The sequence below is a fragment of the Cavia porcellus genome, unplaced genomic scaffold (assembly GCF_034190915.1).
Source record: "Cavia porcellus strain 051 isolate PalLab524CR breed Dunkin Hartley unplaced genomic scaffold, mCavPor4.1 scaffold_5, whole genome shotgun sequence".
In the NCBI taxonomy this organism is placed as follows: Eukaryota; Metazoa; Chordata; class Mammalia; order Rodentia; family Caviidae; genus Cavia; species Cavia porcellus.
The window spans coordinates 25,684,015-25,704,108 of record NW_026947488.1 but is presented as its reverse complement, the minus strand read 5'-3'; the positions used below and the strand labels follow the sequence as shown (position 1 = coordinate 25,704,108).

Below are 20,094 nucleotides of genomic sequence, written 5' to 3'. Positions count from 1 at the left end.
GGTTTGGTTAAAAGAAAACTTTCTCCCAAATTTAAATAAAATTTCAATATTTAAATTCTAAGTTTCTAAAAGCAAAAACAGGGGTAACCCTTGTGAACTGACACAAATCAAATTTGTATGGCTGGAAAAATATTAACTTGAAATTAATGGGGATAAACCAACTTAAATATACCTATTAAATTAGCTCTGAGACATCAGGGAAGTTATTATTTGATATCTGGTTTCATCACTTATGAAATAAGAACATTACAAAAGGCAAGGTTCCCTGCCATATACTCTGAGAATTAGGTAATTTCATGAAAGCAGTTTTTCAAGTATTACATTAACACTAATTTAAAGTAATAAAATCTGTAACTGTCTCAGTATTATGACCATTGTATTTAAGACAGAAATAAGCTGAGCGCAGTGGCATGTATCTGTAATCCCAGCTACTTCAGAGGCTCTGGCAGGAGACTCATGAGTTCAAGGCCAGCATGGGAAACACAGTGAAACCTTGTCTCAAAAAAAAAAAAAAAAAGGAAAGAAAGAGAAGAAAATACACTTTTTGGGCTTCATGGGTTTTTTTCATGTGTTTATACAAAATATAAAAACTATTCTAAAATTTAATCCAGAAAGAGAAAACAGAAAATATTCTTTGTGAGACTACTATAAAACACTAGAAATTTGGGGAAAGTAAGTAAAGCTTTTGATTGTGAATTGCAAGAATCAACAAGAAAAAATTAACACTAAAAACCACACCATCAGACTTTCTCTCTTTTACTAAATTACACCAAATTTGCATTCCTTGCATCTACAATGTGACTATGTGAAAAATTGAGACTGCATTACTGTTCAAGTAATAGAAACAACCCAACCACCCAAAACTATCTGAGAGGGATATGTTAGCTTGCACTTACAGAATAAAATGAGAATTGCATATGGTCTCAAGAACACAAAAATTAAACAAAAGGCTAAATAACATACATAGTTAAATTGTTAAGACATTTTTCTGCTAAAAGATTTAATGAAAGTCTGTACAAGGTACACATGAAAACATGCCACTGAAAATCTGCCTCATATTACCAATTAAAAAAGGGCTAAAAATTAAATCAAATCATAGCACAAGACTAAGTCAAAAAATGTGACATTTCGCTATTAAGTACCTACTTGAGACACAAGTCATTTCAACCTATCTTGAGTCTAACTTACTTAAACAAGAAAGTTATATTCAATTGCTCAAATTTCATCTAAAATCTAAAATTTGTACTCTAAAACTTATAATACAAGATTTATAACTGTACTTCCATAAATTATAAATAACGAAAAAAAAAATTATAAATAACAATACAAATAACAAACACTTGTAGTTTTAATTCCTCTGTAATGCTACTGAGAAAAAGAACAGCTACCTTCTTACTATCTAACAATAAGAAATGTAGCCATATAAAACTAATCCTTTGAACCAAGCAAGTGTCCATTCACCACCACCCCCACAAGCTTGTCAACACACACAATGTATTACTACTACACATACTTTCATGTTTCTTAAAAAGCCATCTCATTTTATTTTGTATTAAACAAACCCTCTATTCAAAATCTCTTACCTGATAAAACAAGAGATGTATTTTCTTAACAAGAAGTAGAGGCCAAGTCAATCCTGTGGGCAACCAATTAAAACCAACTTTTAGACTGCAATAGAGAATAAACGGAGGCAAAAATCAATGCAGGAAACACAAAACAACACGCACAGGCCACACTGACTGTACATTATGAAGGCGAGTCTGAAACCACCAGAATATTTCATTAGAATGCATATTTTTAAAAAAACCACATATACCAAAATCCCACACATGACTAATTAACCTAATATTGCCTTTGCAGGTTAGTCTCTCAAAGTATGTATATATTTAAATGTATCAAGAGTCACAAAATAGCCCAAGAATGAATCAATTGAAAATTCAAAAAGTCATAAATTTTAGCTTCCTAGCTGGTTGCTTTTATCACTTGAATAAACTAATACAGAAAAGTCCAATCTGTACCTATCTCCCACCAAACTTTTGGCGTAAAGGAACTAGTTCACACAAAAACAACTCCTGAACACATTAAATCTTCAAGGGTTCTCATAGAAACTACAGCAGTTTCTTTTTCTATGTATTTTCCTTTACACCAAAATACCATCAAATATCACAAAAACATAAATGAAGTGAAAATTCTGACTATATGAACTAATTTCACAGCTGTTCAACATATTAAGGAAAAGTTCTAACACCACAACAGTTCCAAAAAGTTCATTTAAAAATTGCCTTCAAGTGTCAGGCATCTTAAAAAATATTTCCCAAAGTAAAAACAGGTCCTTCAACTTTCACCAGAAATTAGAACAGTTCATCAGCAATATATGTGACCAAATGAAACAATTACATTCAAAAGGTCATTTTCTTTTTTAAATTCAGAGAAAGAAATTCCATTATTTAGTATTAACAGACTACTCATGTGAATGATGTTCATTTTTAATTAATACTTTCAAAATTAAGGCACCAACTAGTGAGTTCAACATTCATCACCAAAAAGTAAAATTTCAAAAATCATAAGTGTTATTCAAACTTGTCTGAAGAAACCAAACATGTTTTAGGCAACTACTCAAGCTACTACACAATAGCGAAACTCTTTTGCCACAGAAAGCTATGCAAATGTTATGAAGATGCTTTCCAAAGTCCAGAGCACTGTATTAATCTTTGATATGTAGAAATCTATCCTAATTAGGTCTGTAGAAGGTAAAAATTCATTCAAAAAGTCACATCCAGCAGTTTATGTAACTGGTCACAAAAGGACATATGAAACTGAAAAAATCCTTCAAATACAACTGTGAAGAAGGGCATGAATTACTGAAATATTTATCTTTGTTTTGAGACAGTAGTTCAGGTTGGCCTTCAACTCACAGCATTCTTCCTACTTCAGCTGCCTAAATGCTGGGATTACAGGCATGCCCTACCAGGCCCGGCTGCAATATTTATTTCTAAATGTACAAGATTAATTTTAGAAGCTACAGAACCAAGGTAGTTTTCTAGGTAAGTACTTGTGATAAACATCTGATCCCATTCGATTCTCAAATTCTCATTTAAAAAGGTCTGGAATGGGCATATATGCCATGAAAGATGAAAACAGTTTTCTCAGCCTCTTTTCTTTCAGACCCAAGAAGGCAGCTGAAAAACAAAGGATTGGCCAGTTAAATCCAAAGGGCATTCATTAAATACACTCAAAAATTTCTACAAGATTGCCAGAAATGGCTTCTAAAAACTAAGAGGAAAATTCTTATCCACAAAGTGTTAAAAACCAAGCTGCATCTGGCAAATGTGTAGCTCTATTTTGTATTCAACTAACAGCACAAAAATCAATCCAGACACAGATTTGTGCTTTTATGTCTACAAAGGGGAAACCCAATACCACCCAAATCAAGTATGCAGTAAGTGAAAGCCAAAAGCCAGAAATTCACAATCTTTGGTGTTAGATCTCTTCCTTCAGAAGAAAAAGGGTAAACAGAAACAGAACTGAGAATACTGTACTTTTTGTTTCAACACTAATTTAACAAACAACAATATTTTCTAGGAATCTGCTCAGTACTACATGCTAAAACAAATGTGAACAACCATGCAGGCTCCCAAATTAACCCACTCCACTCACCTTTAAGCACTGGTGAACTTTAGAACAAAACTGAATTCTATACAACAACACAACTAAAAATACATATTTTACCTACGTATAGCCTGTATGGGAAGGCAAGAAGAAAATGGGCTTGTTTTGCTATTAATCTATTGATATACTTCAGAAGACCTAGTATATTTTCCACTTCATGTCCTAACACAGACTTTGCTTCAGCATGACAAACACCAGATGCATGTATAAATTACAAATATGTGCTAAAAACTAAGTATATGATGATAGGATAAACATTTTTATTTACTAGCCATTCCTATCATTTAGGATTTCAGGATAAAATGTCTGACAACAAACTTCTTCATCAAGAAGTGAAGACACAAACTAGAACTTGACCATTTCCACTCTTCATCTGATAATAAACATCCAAAATGAATTTTTTCTTTGTTCAGTCACCAAACTTTATTCAACAAGAATCGGAGTAAGCTGAACTTGACGCAAAAAACTAGTAACCCCCTCAAATGTTCACCTCAATGATGAGCAACACAGGATCAATTAGAATGGGCACAATGCTGTAATGAAGTATAATCACATTCAGGTAGGCAGAATGAAACAACCACAGCTTTGTCCATTTGATTTTTGTCTCCCACCACCAAATGGAACACATGTCAGCTTCTAGGATCATTCTAAATGAAAAAAATTTTTCTGATGCTAAGAGATGGATACCTTGTATAATTACATTGCACAGTTTTCTCATTAACTTTCCATTCCATATTTACTCAAAGCAGTAAGTCAAAAGACATTTCTAAGATACTCTTCCTGCCAAAAAGACTTCAATATTATTTTTTACCTCCCCAAACAGCAACAAAATGGTCATTATCTTATTTCATTTACACTTCAAAGAAAAATTACTAACTTAACCAACCACATCTATGATTTTTAAGACAAGCTGACTTTAAATTTAAATTTAAATTATACCTTGGCAAACCAAAGGGTATACAGATTACAGTAAATTTGGTAAAACTTCAATTCCAATGAAATAATTTTTCCATTTAGTTGACCTAAAACATTTAGCAATATTCATTTCCATGAATATTAACCTCTTGTGGACCAAACATTAAGATATTAAACTAGACAACAAGTCAGATTTTAGGGAGGAATATCTTAAAAACGTCTTTCGTGCAACAAATTACTAAGTTTTTCCTACAACACCTACAAAAGAAAATGTTCGTCCAACTGAATGATGTATGGCTCTGTGAATGGAATAAAAATACCAATACGTCACTAGATTCTAGCATCTGGTACACAATGGCCCACAAAATCAAGTTTTACACCTAAAAATGGTATCAACAACCCAAATTCTCCGTAAGAAAAAATCTGACATTTCAAATAAAGTTAAAGAAGCCTGAAGAATACCAGTAGTAAATAGCATATAAAAGTATCTACCACGATAGTTTCTAAAGCGGCACATATTTCACCTGAAATACCTGAACGTAAGAAAACTTGAAATTATGTATCACACCCCATGTACAAAGTAGTCAACATTTAATCGAACATAAGAAAGTAACAAAAATCATTCCGTTTTGGTTAAAAAAAAAAAAAAAAGCTGTCCAGTGATACATACTAAACACATCAAACACACAAACATTTCATTTCCTTCAAAAATTGTAGTGAGTTTACGTGAACCACCACAATCTTAGAAAAATGCCTGATACGGAATACTTTCCGTTAGGTAAACACCAAAACCATCCATTCTATCAAAACAAAACTTCAAGAACAAGTGCAACCGTCTTGTTTTAATTTCTATAACTCCAAACAACCACACAAACAAAATTTCTCTACATGTCCAGACTTAAGATTTGTTTTTCCAACTGTACATGCTTTGAAATACATTAACAAGGTCCCGGGCAATTCTTGTTGCTAAGACTGCATTTTGCAAAATTTACACCATTTCCAACTATTCAAGCAATCACCTCACAGAAATACTCCAATCGCAACCTTTTCCTTCAACAATCTTCTGTCGCCTTTTTCTCAATTGTATTAACAGACATTACCCTAATTTTAAATAATGCAAAATACTTCCAACCAACTACCCCATTTACTGTGGGTCATCTCTGGGAATACCAGAACCAACGAGGGTTTTAAAGATCTAGAAACCTCTACAGCAGCCTAAAATTCTCAATATATACTACCTAGCTGAATGAATGCTTAGCACTAAAGTCGAGTGGCCCAGGCCGTAGCCCCTCACATTTTTCACTATTATGCACTCCCTGGAGGCACACAGACCACACGGTCCCAGCTAAGTACGCTCCATGCGAGCCCACCTCCATCGCGAACCTGTGGATACTCAGAGATCCTCCCATCCGTTTCACGTGGCTGCAAACCTGCGCCACCAAGCTTCAGAGAAACACCACTAGCCATCAAAGCCACCCACACTCCACCTCCAACGCCAGCCGCTCCTCACAAGGCACCGGCTCCCAGCGGGCTGCGTCCTGAATAAAGCCCTCCAGCGCTGGCCTAGCAGCTCCACAGCCCTCCACCTTAGACCCCGAGGCGGCCAGCTCCAAGACCGACTTCCTGCACTCACAACCCGGGGCGCCGGGGGTGCATCCCTTTCGGGGTGTCCTCATTGCACCCCTTATTTACTAAAAGGCCACAGGGGCCTCCTTTCCACTACGGGTAGGGGGGTGTCCCACGGGCGGCTTCCCGCTTCGAGGCAGAGGCGTAGGCAGAACCCTCTGCCCCATTTGGAGCCAGAGGAAGTCGGCCGCGGGAGCTACGTGGGTGTGTTCTCACTGCAGTTCCCGTTAACTCGGGGCCGCTGGGCCACCCAGCTCCGGCCGCCTCCCTATCTCAGCCCACTTCAAGGTCCTCGCCAAGGTCTCGTCTCCACATCGGTATGTAGGCTCATCCTCTGGCATTCTCCCGGTATCCTCCGAGGCCACAGAGGAGCAGGTGGCACCCCAAGACCGTCGCAGTTTGCCCCGACCCTTTGTGTGGGGCGCTCGCTGCGGCGGGCTCAGAGGCCTCCAAAGGCCCCGCCCCGGGGCACCTATGGGCGGCTCGAGCCCCGCACAGCCCCGCCCGTTCAGGGGCTGCGGGAGTCTTACCGGGGAGAGCTTGCGCGTCACCAGAACCCAGACCCGAGTTACCCCCCGCGCGAGTGCCTCTGCCCCGCGGCCGACAGCCCCAGCCCGAACGGCTTCCTGGAGCCCAGCGCAGCGACCACCTCCTTCGCCGCTTCACAAAATGGCCGCCAGCCCGCTCAGCCGCTCCGCGTTCCAGAGGGGGCGGGACGGCGAAATCGTCACGGGGCGGGGCAGCGCACGCGCGCCAACGCTCTCGGGCGGCCTCCCGGAAGTTAAGGTGTTTAAGATGGAGTGGCGCCTAGTTTAGGCTTAGGCTGGATGGTTGGGATGCCTCGGCACTTTACTGCTAGATTTTGTGCAGAGTACTTCACTTTTTGGCGCCATTGCGAAAGGAAGGTAATAGTGCCTATCTTGCAGAACTGTTTTGAAGTGAAGTGGACCACAAAGTAGAGGCTAGTTCGCTGAAAAGTCCTCTCAGCCAAAAGTTGGTTTTTCCCTTTAAAAATTTCAATCTAGTGAGACTTATCCACACTAAACCCAACATAGCTGCATGTATTATTATTATTATTATTTTAGTACCAGAAGTCGAATTCACGACCTTGCACTTGGCTGCTGAGTTAAACCCCCGGCCACACTATTATTTTGTTACTGAAGAAACTACATATTCCATGTTTGTGTCCTAAATGCTCCTTCAGTTCGACTTCATCTTCCAAATCAAAAAGGACTTAGCTCTAAATGAGGGCTAAAATCGCAACTCTTAACAAATTTTGGGAAGATTTGTACGGAAAGATTTGAGTGGTGCTAGCCCAGAATTCCCAAAACAGCAAACTGAAGAAACAAACCCCATTTTTAAATCAAACCTACAATTGAAAAAAAAATTTTTTAAATCTACATTTTATACTTTATAGGTAGGTGGGCGTGGTGGTTCATGCCTGTAATCCCAGCACTTGGGAGGCTGAGGCAGGAGGATCCTTGTGAGTTTGAGACCAGCCTAGGCTACAAAGGGAGTTCAAGGCCAACCTGAACTACATAGAGACCCTGTCTCAAAAATATATATATATAAAATAAATAAATATATTTTATAGGTATAATAGAGTTCATTTTAAAAATACTACTAAATGTAATATGGTATCCAGGATTGGCTTTGGAAAAAAGAAAATCCATTATTAGAAATCTGAAAAAAATTTCAAATTTCATAATACGCTATCAACATTGTTTTAACAAATGTAGTATAGTTTTGTTTTAAAGGAGGAAAGGTTTATTTAACTCACAGTTTGTAGATGTTTCAGTCCATAACTGACTGGCTCCTAGGCAGCAGTAGAGGGGGCAGTTCCTGGTGGTGGTGGAAGACAGCAAGTGAAGAAAGTGAACAGGAACAGTCTTTTAGACCTGGAGATTTAGCTCAGTGGCGCACACCTGCCTGGCAAGCATGAGCTCCTGAGTCTAATTCCCAGTACCACACCAAAAAAGCTCTCCCCCCCCCTTTTTTTTTTGCTTGTTTTCCTTTTTATCGGTACCGGGGGTCGCACTCACAACTGCCTGCTTGCAAGGCAGGCGCTTATGCTGCTGAGCTAAATCCCCAGCCCCCATGCCCCTTTTACTTTACCCAGACTGCTGAGATAAAGGCAATTCCATCAGTGAATTGATTCAACAATCACTCACCCTTAATCTCAGTATTAAACCATGATTTAATCACACTCTCTAGGTTGATCTACCTCTGAAAAAGCCCCATCTAGAACTGCATGAAGCTTTGAGGGAACATCTAGACACAAAGCATAACATGTGGGGTGGGACCCAGGGCAGAGGGGAGCCCCAGATGTAGGTGACCAAACAGAGGGCCGTGGTGCCTTACCTTGGCTGAAGTAGGATGTGTCTTTAAGGCAAAAACAAAAGCATTTGCTGAGATACAGGGCCAGGCCCTCTGATGAGCAAGCAGGCTGTGTTATGACTCAGGTGCTGGGAGGCAAACTCAGGACAATCACCACTGCCACGACTGTGTGGACAACACACTGTCCCAGAGAGAGGCAGCCATGTTACTGAGGTGGTGCGGGAAGCGCCAGGCCCTTCAGGAAAGGAAGAGTACTAGTTCACCTGAATCCATTCCCATCGCCTGCCTGTGAAAGGACTGTGAAATCAAGTCTCATGGAATGCAACTGTCATCTTAGCTTCATGGGACGCTGAGGCAGAATGATCCCAAGTTTGAGGTCAACCTAGTTAGTAGTAAGACCTTGTTTCCATATTAAAAGATAAAGGGTTTGTACTGTACGTGGTAGCTCATGCCTGTAATCCCAGCACTTGGGAGACTGAGGCAGGAGGATCCTTGCGAGTTCGGGAAGACCTGGGCTACAAAGTGAGCTCAAGGCCAGCCTGAACTGCATAGAGAGACCCTGTCTCAAAAAGACAAAAAGAAAAAAAAAAGGATAAAGGGTTTGTAATGAACTCAGCTGGGTCCTGGGGTGCCTACGTGGGATGGCGCTGTCAAAATATCCAGATAAGACGACTTGCTCCAGGCTGGGGGCGGCTCCATGGAGAGTGCTTACCTGCTGTGTAAGGTCCTGGGTTCCATCCCAGCGCCAAAAAGGCAGGACAGACTCGCTTCACAGGACTGATGTGAAGCAGAAAGGCTCCGAGTTTCTTCGTGGTCCAGCGCCCTCTCGCGGTGAGGACTTGCTCTTACACTGTTTGGGCTGGCGGCTTCCGAGTTTCTTTTAAATTCTTCGATCCGCGTCCTCCCCGCGGCAGATGGAGAAAATGTCTCCAAGACCCGGAAGCCTTGAGGATCCCGGCACAGCAGCCGCGGGACACCCGCGTCCAGCCTCGCGCAGTGACCGGGGAGCAGAGAGGGCTGGCAGGAGACGGAGCCCGTGCTGTTCTCAAACTGTCCCCGCCGCTAGTTTGTCCAGCGTCAGCGGACAGGGCTCGCGAAGCTCTTGAACCCCGCTCCCGGGCCCCGGATCCTGATCGCGACACACAAAACCTGGCGTCCTGCTTTGCAGCGCATCCATCAAGGGACGCTCAGGAAGGACGTGGCCGCCTAGCTCAGAAGAGGCGCAAGGGCAAATTCTCTGCCCGATGACAGCGGCTTACCGCTGCCAGAGCACCGGGGTCCCCGAGAGCTCAGGCATCGCTGCTAAGGGATCGCTCTCAGATCCGGGCAGTTACAAAGTCTCCAGAGAAATTGGTTCTCAGGCCAGCAGGACTTGACCAGATAAAGTATCTTAAAAGCAACCCACATGCTTGGGATTTTCTTCAAAGTAACACAGGGAGTGGAGGAAGCATTTGCGGTGTAAATAAAACCAGATTGGGCTCTGGGAGAATAATGGTTGGAGGGGGGCAAATGGGCACCAGGGAAATCACTATCTTATGCTGCGTGCTTTTATGGTTTTTTGTTTTGTTTTTTGTCTTTTTCATTTTTATCGGTATCCGGGATCGAACTCGCGACCGCCTGCTTGCAAGCCAGGTACTTATGCTGTTGAGCTAAATCCCCAGTCCCCGTGCTTTTATGTTTTTAAATATCCACAATAAAATTTTTTTTAAAAGAAAATTTAGCCAGGCTGTAATGCCAGCACTCAGGAAGCTAAGGCAGGAGGATCATGATGAGTTTAAGACCAGCTCGGGCTACAAAGTAAGCTGAAAGCCAGCCTGAACTGCATAGTGAAACTCTGCCTCAAAAAGACAAAAAATAAAAATAAAAATCCAGAAGGTTATTAGCTTGTCAAAAACAAGCGACACAGACACTGCACCCATGCCTGTAATTCTACTTCCATGGGAGGCTGAAGCAGGAGGGTACAAGCTGGAGTTCAGCCTAAGCAACTCAGTGAGATCCGACCTCAAAATAAAAATTTTGGCCGGGGATTTAGCTCAGTGACATAAGTGCCTGGCAAGCATGAGGTCATGAGGTTGAGAATTTGATCCCCAAAACTAAAAAAAAAAAAAATTTAAGAGGGGTCCACATGTGGTGGCATACACCTGTAATCCCAGCACTCTGGGAGGCTGAGGCAGGAGGATCACATATTGAGGCTCGGCCTGGGCAACTTAACAATTTGGTGAAACTGTCTGAAAATAAAAAAAACAGAAATGGTCTGAGGATATAGCTCAGTGTAAAATCCCTGGGCTCAATTCCCACTATCACAAAAAATAAACTAAAATTAAAAGAGCTAAGTGTGTAGCTTAGTGGTGGAGCTCTCACCTAGCATGTGTGAGACCCTATGTTCAGTCTCTAGAACCACAAAAAAAAAAGGAAGGGAGGGAGGAAAAAACAAAAGAGTCACACTAGCAAATATCATCTGTCCTAATGACATAGGGATGATATAGGACCTTCAAATCATATAAGGGAACTATAAATCCCAACCTGATAGATGTTCAATATGAACTTTTTTTTTTTTTTTTTTTGGTAGGGTGTAGGTTGAGACAGTCTCGCTATGTTATTTGCATGGGCCTCGGACTCATGCCCATTCTCCTGCCTCAGCCTTCCAAATGCTAGGAATACAGGTGCGTACCACCATACCCAGCTCTGGACCCGTAACATTTCTTCTCTTATAACCAACTACGTATGTGTTCAGGCCCACAAATGGAAAAACGACTGTATTTCCACTGGCTTTTTCTTGGTTTCTCAAACGCACTGTACTTCACATGCCAAGCTGTTTCCTCTTATCCCTTACTCATCTGTTGACCAGCTATCACTGAATACATTTTTGCTTCAGCATCACTTGCTCAGAAAAGCTTTGCTAGAAGATTCAGCACTACAGCTTCTCCCTAATGTTTACTTGATTTATAGCACTTGTCACAACCTATAATAGCCTTTCTTATTTTATAGCTCTCCATTAGTATGAAAACACAATAACAGGGGTGTTTTTTGTTCCTATTAACTGGTGTCTCCCCTAATACACAGAATAAAGTCTGGGTCCTGACAGGTATTTAAATAATTGTTGAGTAAATAATTGTTGAATGAAGAGAGATGCAAATTAAGCAAATCATCCATGGAAATCAGGTTGTCTTCCTCACAATTCTCAAGTGCAGTGTTATGGTTTGTGTTTGGATGTCACTCCAAAGCCTTGTGCAATCATGAAGACAGCTGAATCTAGTGCTTGTGATGGATTCATTTTCTAGCACAGGGATTGGCAGAATGAGTGTTGCACCCACCCAGGAGAGGGTAGCTGGCATATAATATAAAGGAAGCAAAGCGGCTTGCTCCCCGCTTTTGCCCTTTCACTTCTGTTGCTTACAGCTACCATGAGTGCCTGTTAGCCATGCCACCCTGCCTTGGAGCCGGCTGAACATGGACTGAGACCTCCACAAACTGTAAGCTAAAAAAAGCTTTCCTTTCTTCATTTTGGGCATCAAGTATTTTATCTCAGCAATGAGAGAAAAGTGGTCAACACATGCAGCAGTGTCAACTTCTTCTGATTCTTATACAGAAACAGTAAAACAGAAGATCAAGTTTATTTCTCCAATCTCCAAATTAACAAATTTCAAAGAAACATAAATTATTAGAATAATAGTCATACAGATATTTTTAGCTCTATTAAAAGAAAAAAAGGAAGATGAGAACAGTAAAGGAGATACTGTGGACCCTTGACTTATAAACTCAATTCGTTCCCAAGAGCTGATTATAACTCAGGTTGTCAGCTGAAGGCTCAGACTCAACATAGTCTTCAAATCTCTCTCCTGCATACAAGCAGATGTTGGTGTCCTTAGAGAGAGACTCTGGCCCAAGATTTCTGAAGGAACTCCATAAAAGAAACAATGTTATAATGTTCCTTCCAGAACTCCTTTAGGGTGAATCTACATCTGAGACCGTCTGGAAGCACAAGTAGCCAGCATTCAGGTCATAACTCAAGACTTCGGTCATAAAGGAAATTAAAACTAAAATTCCAGCCATAACTCAAGCTGTCTGTATGTCGAGCCAGTCATAACTTGAGGGTCCACTGTAAGCCTTCTAAGAAACTTGCTGTTTCGTCTATAGACAATATAAAGAGATGTCTTTTGGAACCAAATACACACACACAAAATTAAAGAAGTTGATTATTCTTGTTGCTCAAGGAGCCAGTCCAGCTGAGCAGCAGAAAGTGATTCAAATGTGCACATAGAACATCAGAGTCCCTGAACAAACAGCCTTCTTTTAGTTCTTCTTTGATCTGCACAAAAGTCACAGAGATGTCCAGCAGTAATATTATAGCAAATGTCTCTACTGCTTCAGGATGGAAACGACTACACACTATAAGACCAGAGCAGCACTCTTGAAGAGAAATGGATATATACCCTCAACAAAGTCGTGAAGGCTGCAGAAAGATATTTTCTTTTGTTTTGGACTTGGAAGTGGGCTGTGCTAAAGTTAATGGGGATACAGCAATTTCAGTTTGACCACAGAGCACACCCTGGATATAAACTATTCAGTGTGCATGGGTCAGTGAGAAAGAAAAGAGTCAGACCAGCACAGAGTCAGCGGCATATTCTTCTAGTGTTGAGTCCACTTGATGCTCTTGAGGTCAATGCCATCCTGCACCATCTCCCAGAGAGGACTGCCAAAGAAAAACAGCATATAGTGAGTGAGGTTTTGATAGGAGGCAACCAACACTGGCTTCAATGCCCTGAGCAATAACTGGTCTCCTTCTGTCTCATCTCTGTCTTCTGTCCTAGTGGATCCTAACACAGGTGGCTAATGAATACCAGCTGCCTTTAAATCCTGGTCAGTTCTAGCCTCTCCCCAACTGCAATAAAGAAAATTAACTAGATACCCTATACTCAGCTGTAATGGGACCTTGAGTGAATGAATTTTAGGAATAGTCATAAGCTCTCTCTTTTATTTCTCTCCTTCACTGTCTCTGTCTTTCTATAATTTTGAGACAAGGTCTTGTTAAATTGACCAGCCTGGGTTTGAACTTGTGACCTTCCTGTCCCAACTTAATTCTACTCTTGATTATTCCATACTATTATATTCTGCAGTCCCAGCCTGCCTTTCTGTTTTTGTTTTGGTTTAGTTTCTGGGGATTCTGTTTCTTTGTTTGATTTTGGTTTTTGTTGGTTTAGTTGGTTGTTTTGGTGGTGGTGGGCTGTGAGCCCAGGAAGTGCTAAGCTGTATCTCCAACTGCTTTTCTATTTTTTAATTTTGAGACAGAGTCTCTGCTCTTTTCCCCAGGCTGACCTTGAACTTGTGATCCCCCTGTCTTGGCCTCCTGCATAGTTAGGATACAGGCATGTGCCACCATGCCCAGTCCAGCACATCTTTCTATTTATGAGATTTTCCTTGACTCAATACAGTTAGCAATCTCTTTTTTGTCCCAAATAGGATCACAAAATAAGGCTCTAGTGAAGTTTAATTGGGATCAGGCTGAATTCAGTTTGTAAAAGATCATAAGGAAAAGGATATGGCCACTGAAGACACACAGGAAGAGTAAGAAAGCACTGTCAGTAGAAATGCCCTTTTACTGTACCAGAAAGCAACGCCAATGGAAGACTCTAGAGCCCAAGAACCCTAAGCAAGCTGCAGATGGTTAAACAATATAGCTATACCTTTCAAGGAAAATCCAGAACACAGAAAGGGGATATCTCACAAAGGGAAACAAGGTGCATACTTGAACTTTCTTACTCTACCAAGTGACCAAGGGAATCCTGAAAGTCAACTGGACCAATAATAGTCAAGCTTTGAAAAATATCCAGAGGCCTCAATGTACCCATTAGAAAGTTGAGACCTATGATTATTTGGGGAAGCCCTAGTAGCACCTAAATAGTAAACAAGCTCTTGCCTTTTTCCCTCCTATACAGGGATTATAACCTTAGTATTTGCACAGAGCTATATCTCCAGCCCCTTTTTATTTTTTGTTTTGTGACAGGTCTCGCTAAGTCTCTTAGTTGCCTTATCTTAACTCTAAATTTGTGCTCCTCCTGCCTCAACCTCTCAGAGTGCTAAACTTACAGGTGAGCAAGACCATATCCTACGAAATTGTTGACTGTACAAACACCACTAAGTAGTAACTCCTAATCTTTTAGGACTCTCACAGAAAGCATGTGGTACATGCTTAATGATTCCTGCATTCAGCCTAGACTATACATTGAGTTCAAAGCCAGTCTGAGCTACACAATAAGACCTCTTCTCAAAACCAAAAAAAAAAAGTCTCTAAGGAGCATGCACAATCTTATATTTATCATACAATTTCTCTAAAGTTTGGCCACAGAACCCAGCTATTTGGAAGGCCTAGGGAGGAAGATCACAAGTACAAGTTTAATCTGAACAACCTAGACTCTGTTTCAAAGTAAAAATAAAAATGGTGGGTGGGAAGTGGTCCAATGGTAGCTCTTGACTAGCATGTAAAAGACCCTGTACCACAAAGGAAAAAAAAAAAAAATTACCTGCATTAATACCCTTCTTTAAGTTTAAAAATACTTTTAATATTCTAGGGAAAAAAAATTGGTCAAGAATATTCACTTTGGGCCAGGGACCTGGCTTAGTAGCACAAACAAGCGCCTGCCTGGCAAGCACGAGGTCCTGAGTTCAATTCCCAGAACCAAAAAAGAAGAAGAAGAATATTTACTTTCTTGCCTTTCTTCTCTTTATGATTTAGAATTCTGAATTCTTAAACCTAAGTACTTCAAACGTTGGTTTCCAGCAATGTGAACACACAGCCTAAGGCTAAGAGAAGGACCAGGACTAGTTTCTTCCAATAATGCATACCTCATTTCTCGAAGACGCTTCACATGCTGAACACATTTCTCCACAGTGTAGTCCACTTCTTCCTCAGTTGTGAAGCGGCCAATGCCAAACCTGAGGAGGGTACAGGGGAAGAACTCTCTATCAGAGGTAGCACTGGGGTAAATTTATCTGGTCAGAATCCACTGAAGATTTAATCTATAAAGTCAAGCAGACAAGAACACAGACCTACTCTTCCAGGGTTCTGACTGTTAATTGACATATTAGAATCACCTAAGAAATTTCCTACTACTCCCTGCTGACATAGCAAAGGAGAATATCTGCATATGGGACTCAGAAACTGACATCTTTTATAAACTTCCCAGATGACTGATGTTCAGTGAAGTTTGAGAATCTCTGCTCTAGAAACAAGAGATAAGGAAAGGCTGGAGGTATATCGCAATGAAAGGGCACATGCTTGGCATCTACAAGGCCCTAGACTCAATCCCCAGCACCAAAAAATAGAAAGGACAGAGAAAAACAGATTCAGAAAGATGGTAACATGAAATGAACAATAAGAAGGATGCTTTTTGGCTTGAGAATATATGTCAGTGGCAACAAACGTGGCTAGCATGGGTGAGGCTCTGGATTCAGTCCAGACACACACACACACACACACACACACACACACAAAGCCTTTAATAATAAATGATGCTGCTCAATTCACTAACCTGATAGAAGAGTGTGCTAAATCCTCATCAGTGCCAATTGCTCTAAGGACATAAGAGGGCTCCAGAGATGCAGAAGTACAAGCACTGAGGAAAGAGACAGTTCATCATCAACATCTGCTTCAAGCCACAAATCCTCAGTTCTTGCTCCCTTCCCCCAGGGCCATGGAGTCACACAACAGGGACAACAACAGACACCTGATCTAGCACTCCAAAGGGCCCAACACTGCCTACACATACTAGGACTTGAAGCTAGCTTCTCTGCCAGCGCATAACAGAACATAATAGCCCAGGGCTGGATCTCACAGGAAGAGGCAGCAGAGAACTTTGTGCTCACTCCCCTGGAACAAGAAGATACTCTCTGTACCAGCTTAGAGGGCATCTAAACCACTGGTGGCCTCTGAACATCTTCAATTCTGGAGACCTACAATAGAACTGCTACGCTGGGCATGGTGGCTCATACCTATAACCCCAGTACTCAGGAGCTGAGGCATGAGGATCGTTTTAAGTTCAAGACCAGCCTGGGCTACAAAGTGAGCTCAAGGCCAGCCTGAACTGAATAATGAGACCCTGTCTCAAAAAAGAGAATAAAACTGCTAATGTAATTCTAGAAGAGATACATATACCTCTGGGGCTATAAAAGGCAAAAAATTCATCCCCAGGCACCTCTGCTAGGGTGATAAACTTCAGCCAGTGCCTAACCAGATAAAAAAGATGATCTCTGTCATGAATCAAGAACTCTTGTGCTTATCTTCTCCATACCAGGAAGTTTAGTAACCTGTGTGGAACTTAGAAGCCAGGTTTAATGACCCTGCCACAGTACCTATTTGTATGGCCCAACTCACCTCCCTGAGGACAAAGCAACATCCTTGAGTGCCATCAGCAGACTCTCCCCTTCCACATATGCAAAGGAGAGATTGATACACCCTAAAATAGAGAAGGCCACTCAATGAGAGGACTTTCAGAATCTTAGTCTCATCCAGAAGGGGGACGAAAAGCCAAGTCCATACCAGGGTAGTGGTGTTCAGGGTCCCCATTCATCACCACATCGGGAAGGCTCTTCATTATGTTCTGTGTTAGCCGCTCTGCTAACTGTGAGATCCGCTTGTGGTCATACTAAGGAATAGGCAGGGGCTGACTAAGCACCATGACTACCAATCACCTGAGAAAACCCATAGTTCTAGGAGCCCTCTCTTCTATCCAGGAGTGACTGTACATCAAACTCACCTATCAACCTTCGTTACTCATGAAGACCACAGTATACCCAGCTCTGAATACAGTGCCATCGTGTGAAAGCTACTCAGTAACAGACCTCCAACAACCCAGAAACAAATCAGCTGGTAACTACTCCTGGGCCCTGGGTTTTGGAGCCCAGTAACACCTCCCTCAGAACAACGGGACTGAAGAATCTGGATAGGACAGGATTTTCTTAAATCTCTTCCAGCAGAGCTCTGACTTAGCCATCTTGGGACACCATTAAACAGTAGACCCAGCACAGGGGAAGAAATAGTAGGGGAAAGTTCTCCCCATACCTCCATCTCTTGTTGTGCCACCTCACACGCAGCCCCCAGCCCCACCACCAAGGGTGTGGGCACTGTCCCAGACCGCATACCCCGCTCCTGCCCCCCTCCGCTCTGCAGGGGCTCCACACGCACTCGGGGACGGCGGCGGATATAGATGGCACCAACCCCTGGGAAGTGAAATTAGTTAGAAAAAAGAAGAGAAACAGAGAGACACAGATGAGACAAAATATCATTTTTCAAAGGAATCAAAATATTATTTCAACTTTTCTAGAAACTTAGAATTTTTTCTAAAAAGAAGAGAAAAAATGGCAACAAGAGCATAATATTTAGTAAAACTAACATCAGAAAGGTGACTACCTGAGGGAGTCAGTCCCAAAATTGTTTAAAGTAGACCTCTAAGGATGAATGAAAAGATATCATATATTGCAACATTATTCATAAAGAAAAAAATTGGAAATAATTTTTTGGGGGGTATCAGTAATCAAACACAGGTTCTTGCTCTTGCCAGGCAGGCACTGTGCTGCCAAGCTATATCCTTGGCCCTAGAAACAATTTAGATGGCCATCAGAGAAATGCCAAAAAATTATGTCAATTCAATGAAATACCAAGCAGGTGTATCAACTAACGAGGAAGAAAAATTTGTACTGACCTTATAAAACCTCTAATATACATCATTAGGAAAACTGGTGAATGGAGATAGAATTAAAATGTATTATGTTGAGCCAGGCATGGTGGCTCACATCTATAATCCCAGCACTCAGGAGGCTGAGGCGGGAGGATCGTTGGGAGGTTGAGACCAGCCTGGGCTACAAAGTGAGCTCAAGGCCAGCCTGAACTGCATAGAGAACCTGTCTCAAAAAGTGGGGGAGGAAAAAAAAAAAAAAAAAAAAAAAAGTGGGGGAGGGCAGGGATTTAGTTCAGTGGCATAAGCGCCTGCCTGGCAAACTCAAGGTCATGAGTTCATCCCTGGTAACAAATGAGAAAAAAAGATGTATTATGTAAAACTGGAGGATTAAGATGTATTACGCTTTGGGGTTTCTTTTTGGTGTGGGTTGTTTGGGGTTTTTTGTTGTTGTTCTTGTTCGTTTGTTTGTTTTGAGACAGGGTCTTGCTATGTACTCCAGGCTCGCTCGAACCCATGGTGATTTTCCTGCCTCACCCATTGAGTGCTGGGATTGCCGGCATGTGCCACCATGCCTGGCCTGAAATGTATTATGTACATGTAACATTCTCAATGATGAATGTAATCATGTTCTGCAAACATGTACTAATAAAAAACTGGTGAAATTTCCCCAAATTCCCCAAATTCAAATTATTTTGAACTGTTTATACAGTTCAAAATAAACAAAAGGATGTATTGTTAGGTGAAAAAGCAAGATCAAAATAACTATGATAAGCTATCATTTAGCTAAAAAGGGGGACAGAGAGGAAGTATATATGTACTACATACTTGAAAATGCACCGAGTAATTCTAGAAAACTATTCAAGCTAGTCATACAGGCATAGTGGTGCATGGCTACTATACAGCCCCAGCACTGAAGCTAAAACAGGGTTGGTTAAGCCCAACAGTTTGATGCCAGCCTTGCAGAGTGAGGCTTGTTGAAGGAAGAAGGGAAAGAGGAAGACAGAAAGGAAGGAAAGGAGAGAACCAAGATACCATTTCCCCAAAGGTTGCAGACAGGAGTAGAAGGTAGACTTTTCACTGTGTGCATTATTGAATTTTGAAATATGTAAATATATTACCTACGTTTTTTAAAAATGAAGGGAAAATAAAGGAGTAGGGGGTGAGAATGGTGCTAAGAATTAGCACTATCTCCCAAGGTCTATCAAAACATATACATATATAATCTCCCGTGACCCATCAAAACAATTTTACACGAAAACACAATTTGTACAAAAATATGACCATGGGGCTGGGATTTAGCTCAGTGGCATAAGCACTTGTCTTGCAAGCAGGTAGTCATGAGTTCGATCCCCGGTACCAATAAAAATGAAAAAGATTTAAAAAAAAAAAAAATATATATATATATATGAGCATAAATATGCAAAGATATTCACTAAAGGCTGAGGATTTAGCTCAGCGGCATGGTGCCTGCCTGGTAAGCATGAGGTTGTAAATTTGATCCCCAATACCAAGAAAGAAATAAAAAAGAAAAGAAATTCACTAAATAGTCAAGGGTTTTTGAATAATGTGAGCCCTTAATAAAATTCATCTCCTATACAGAAAACTATTTAGGCACAAAATGAAGGTAGTGAGCAGGCATTGTAACACATGTCTATAATCCCATCACTTGGGAGGCTGAGGCAGGAGGATCACTGAAAGGAGCTCAAGGCCAATCTGAATACAGAGCAACTCTGTCTCAAAAAATAAGAAAAGAAAAAGAAGAGAAAGAAGTGGTGGAAGAGGAAGAAAAGAAAGAGAAAAAATAAGGGGAAGAAAGAAAATAGAAGTACTATAAAACGTAAGACAGTGGTTCCCAAATTTAAATTAACTACTG

At 41.2% G+C, this 20,094-nt stretch overlaps 2 protein-coding genes across 6 annotated transcripts in view; both read right to left on the bottom strand.

Annotated features, from left to right (window-relative positions):
* Positions 1 to 6,905, bottom strand: part of Cpne1 (copine 1) — a 52,492-nt gene extending 45,587 nt beyond the window's left edge. For 2 of the 5 annotated variants that reach the window (XM_013150270.3, XM_005002734.4), the window contains exons 1-2: positions 6,741 to 6,905; positions 1,584 to 1,668 (exon numbers count right to left, since the gene is read on the bottom strand). The gene's annotated coding sequence lies outside the window, so the exon portion shown is untranslated. The remainder of the gene's footprint in view (positions 1 to 1,583; positions 1,669 to 6,740) is intronic. The other 3 variants (XM_013150269.3, XM_005002736.4, XM_005002735.4) reach the window with 3 other exon arrangements.
* Positions 6,906 to 12,142: 5,237 nt separating this feature from the next.
* Positions 12,143 to 20,094, bottom strand: part of Nfs1 (NFS1 cysteine desulfurase) — a 29,632-nt gene continuing 21,680 nt past the window's right edge. Inside the window, exons 8-13 of the mRNA XM_063248447.1 lie at positions 17,606 to 17,763; positions 17,084 to 17,189; positions 16,919 to 17,000; positions 16,077 to 16,160; positions 15,391 to 15,480; positions 12,143 to 13,240 (exon numbers count right to left, since the gene is read on the bottom strand). Coding sequence (XP_063104517.1) covers positions 13,177 to 13,240; positions 15,391 to 15,480; positions 16,077 to 16,160; positions 16,919 to 17,000; positions 17,084 to 17,189; positions 17,606 to 17,763 — 584 coding nt within the window. The 3' untranslated portion in view covers positions 12,143 to 13,176. The remainder of the gene's footprint in view (positions 13,241 to 15,390; positions 15,481 to 16,076; positions 16,161 to 16,918; positions 17,001 to 17,083; positions 17,190 to 17,605; positions 17,764 to 20,094) is intronic.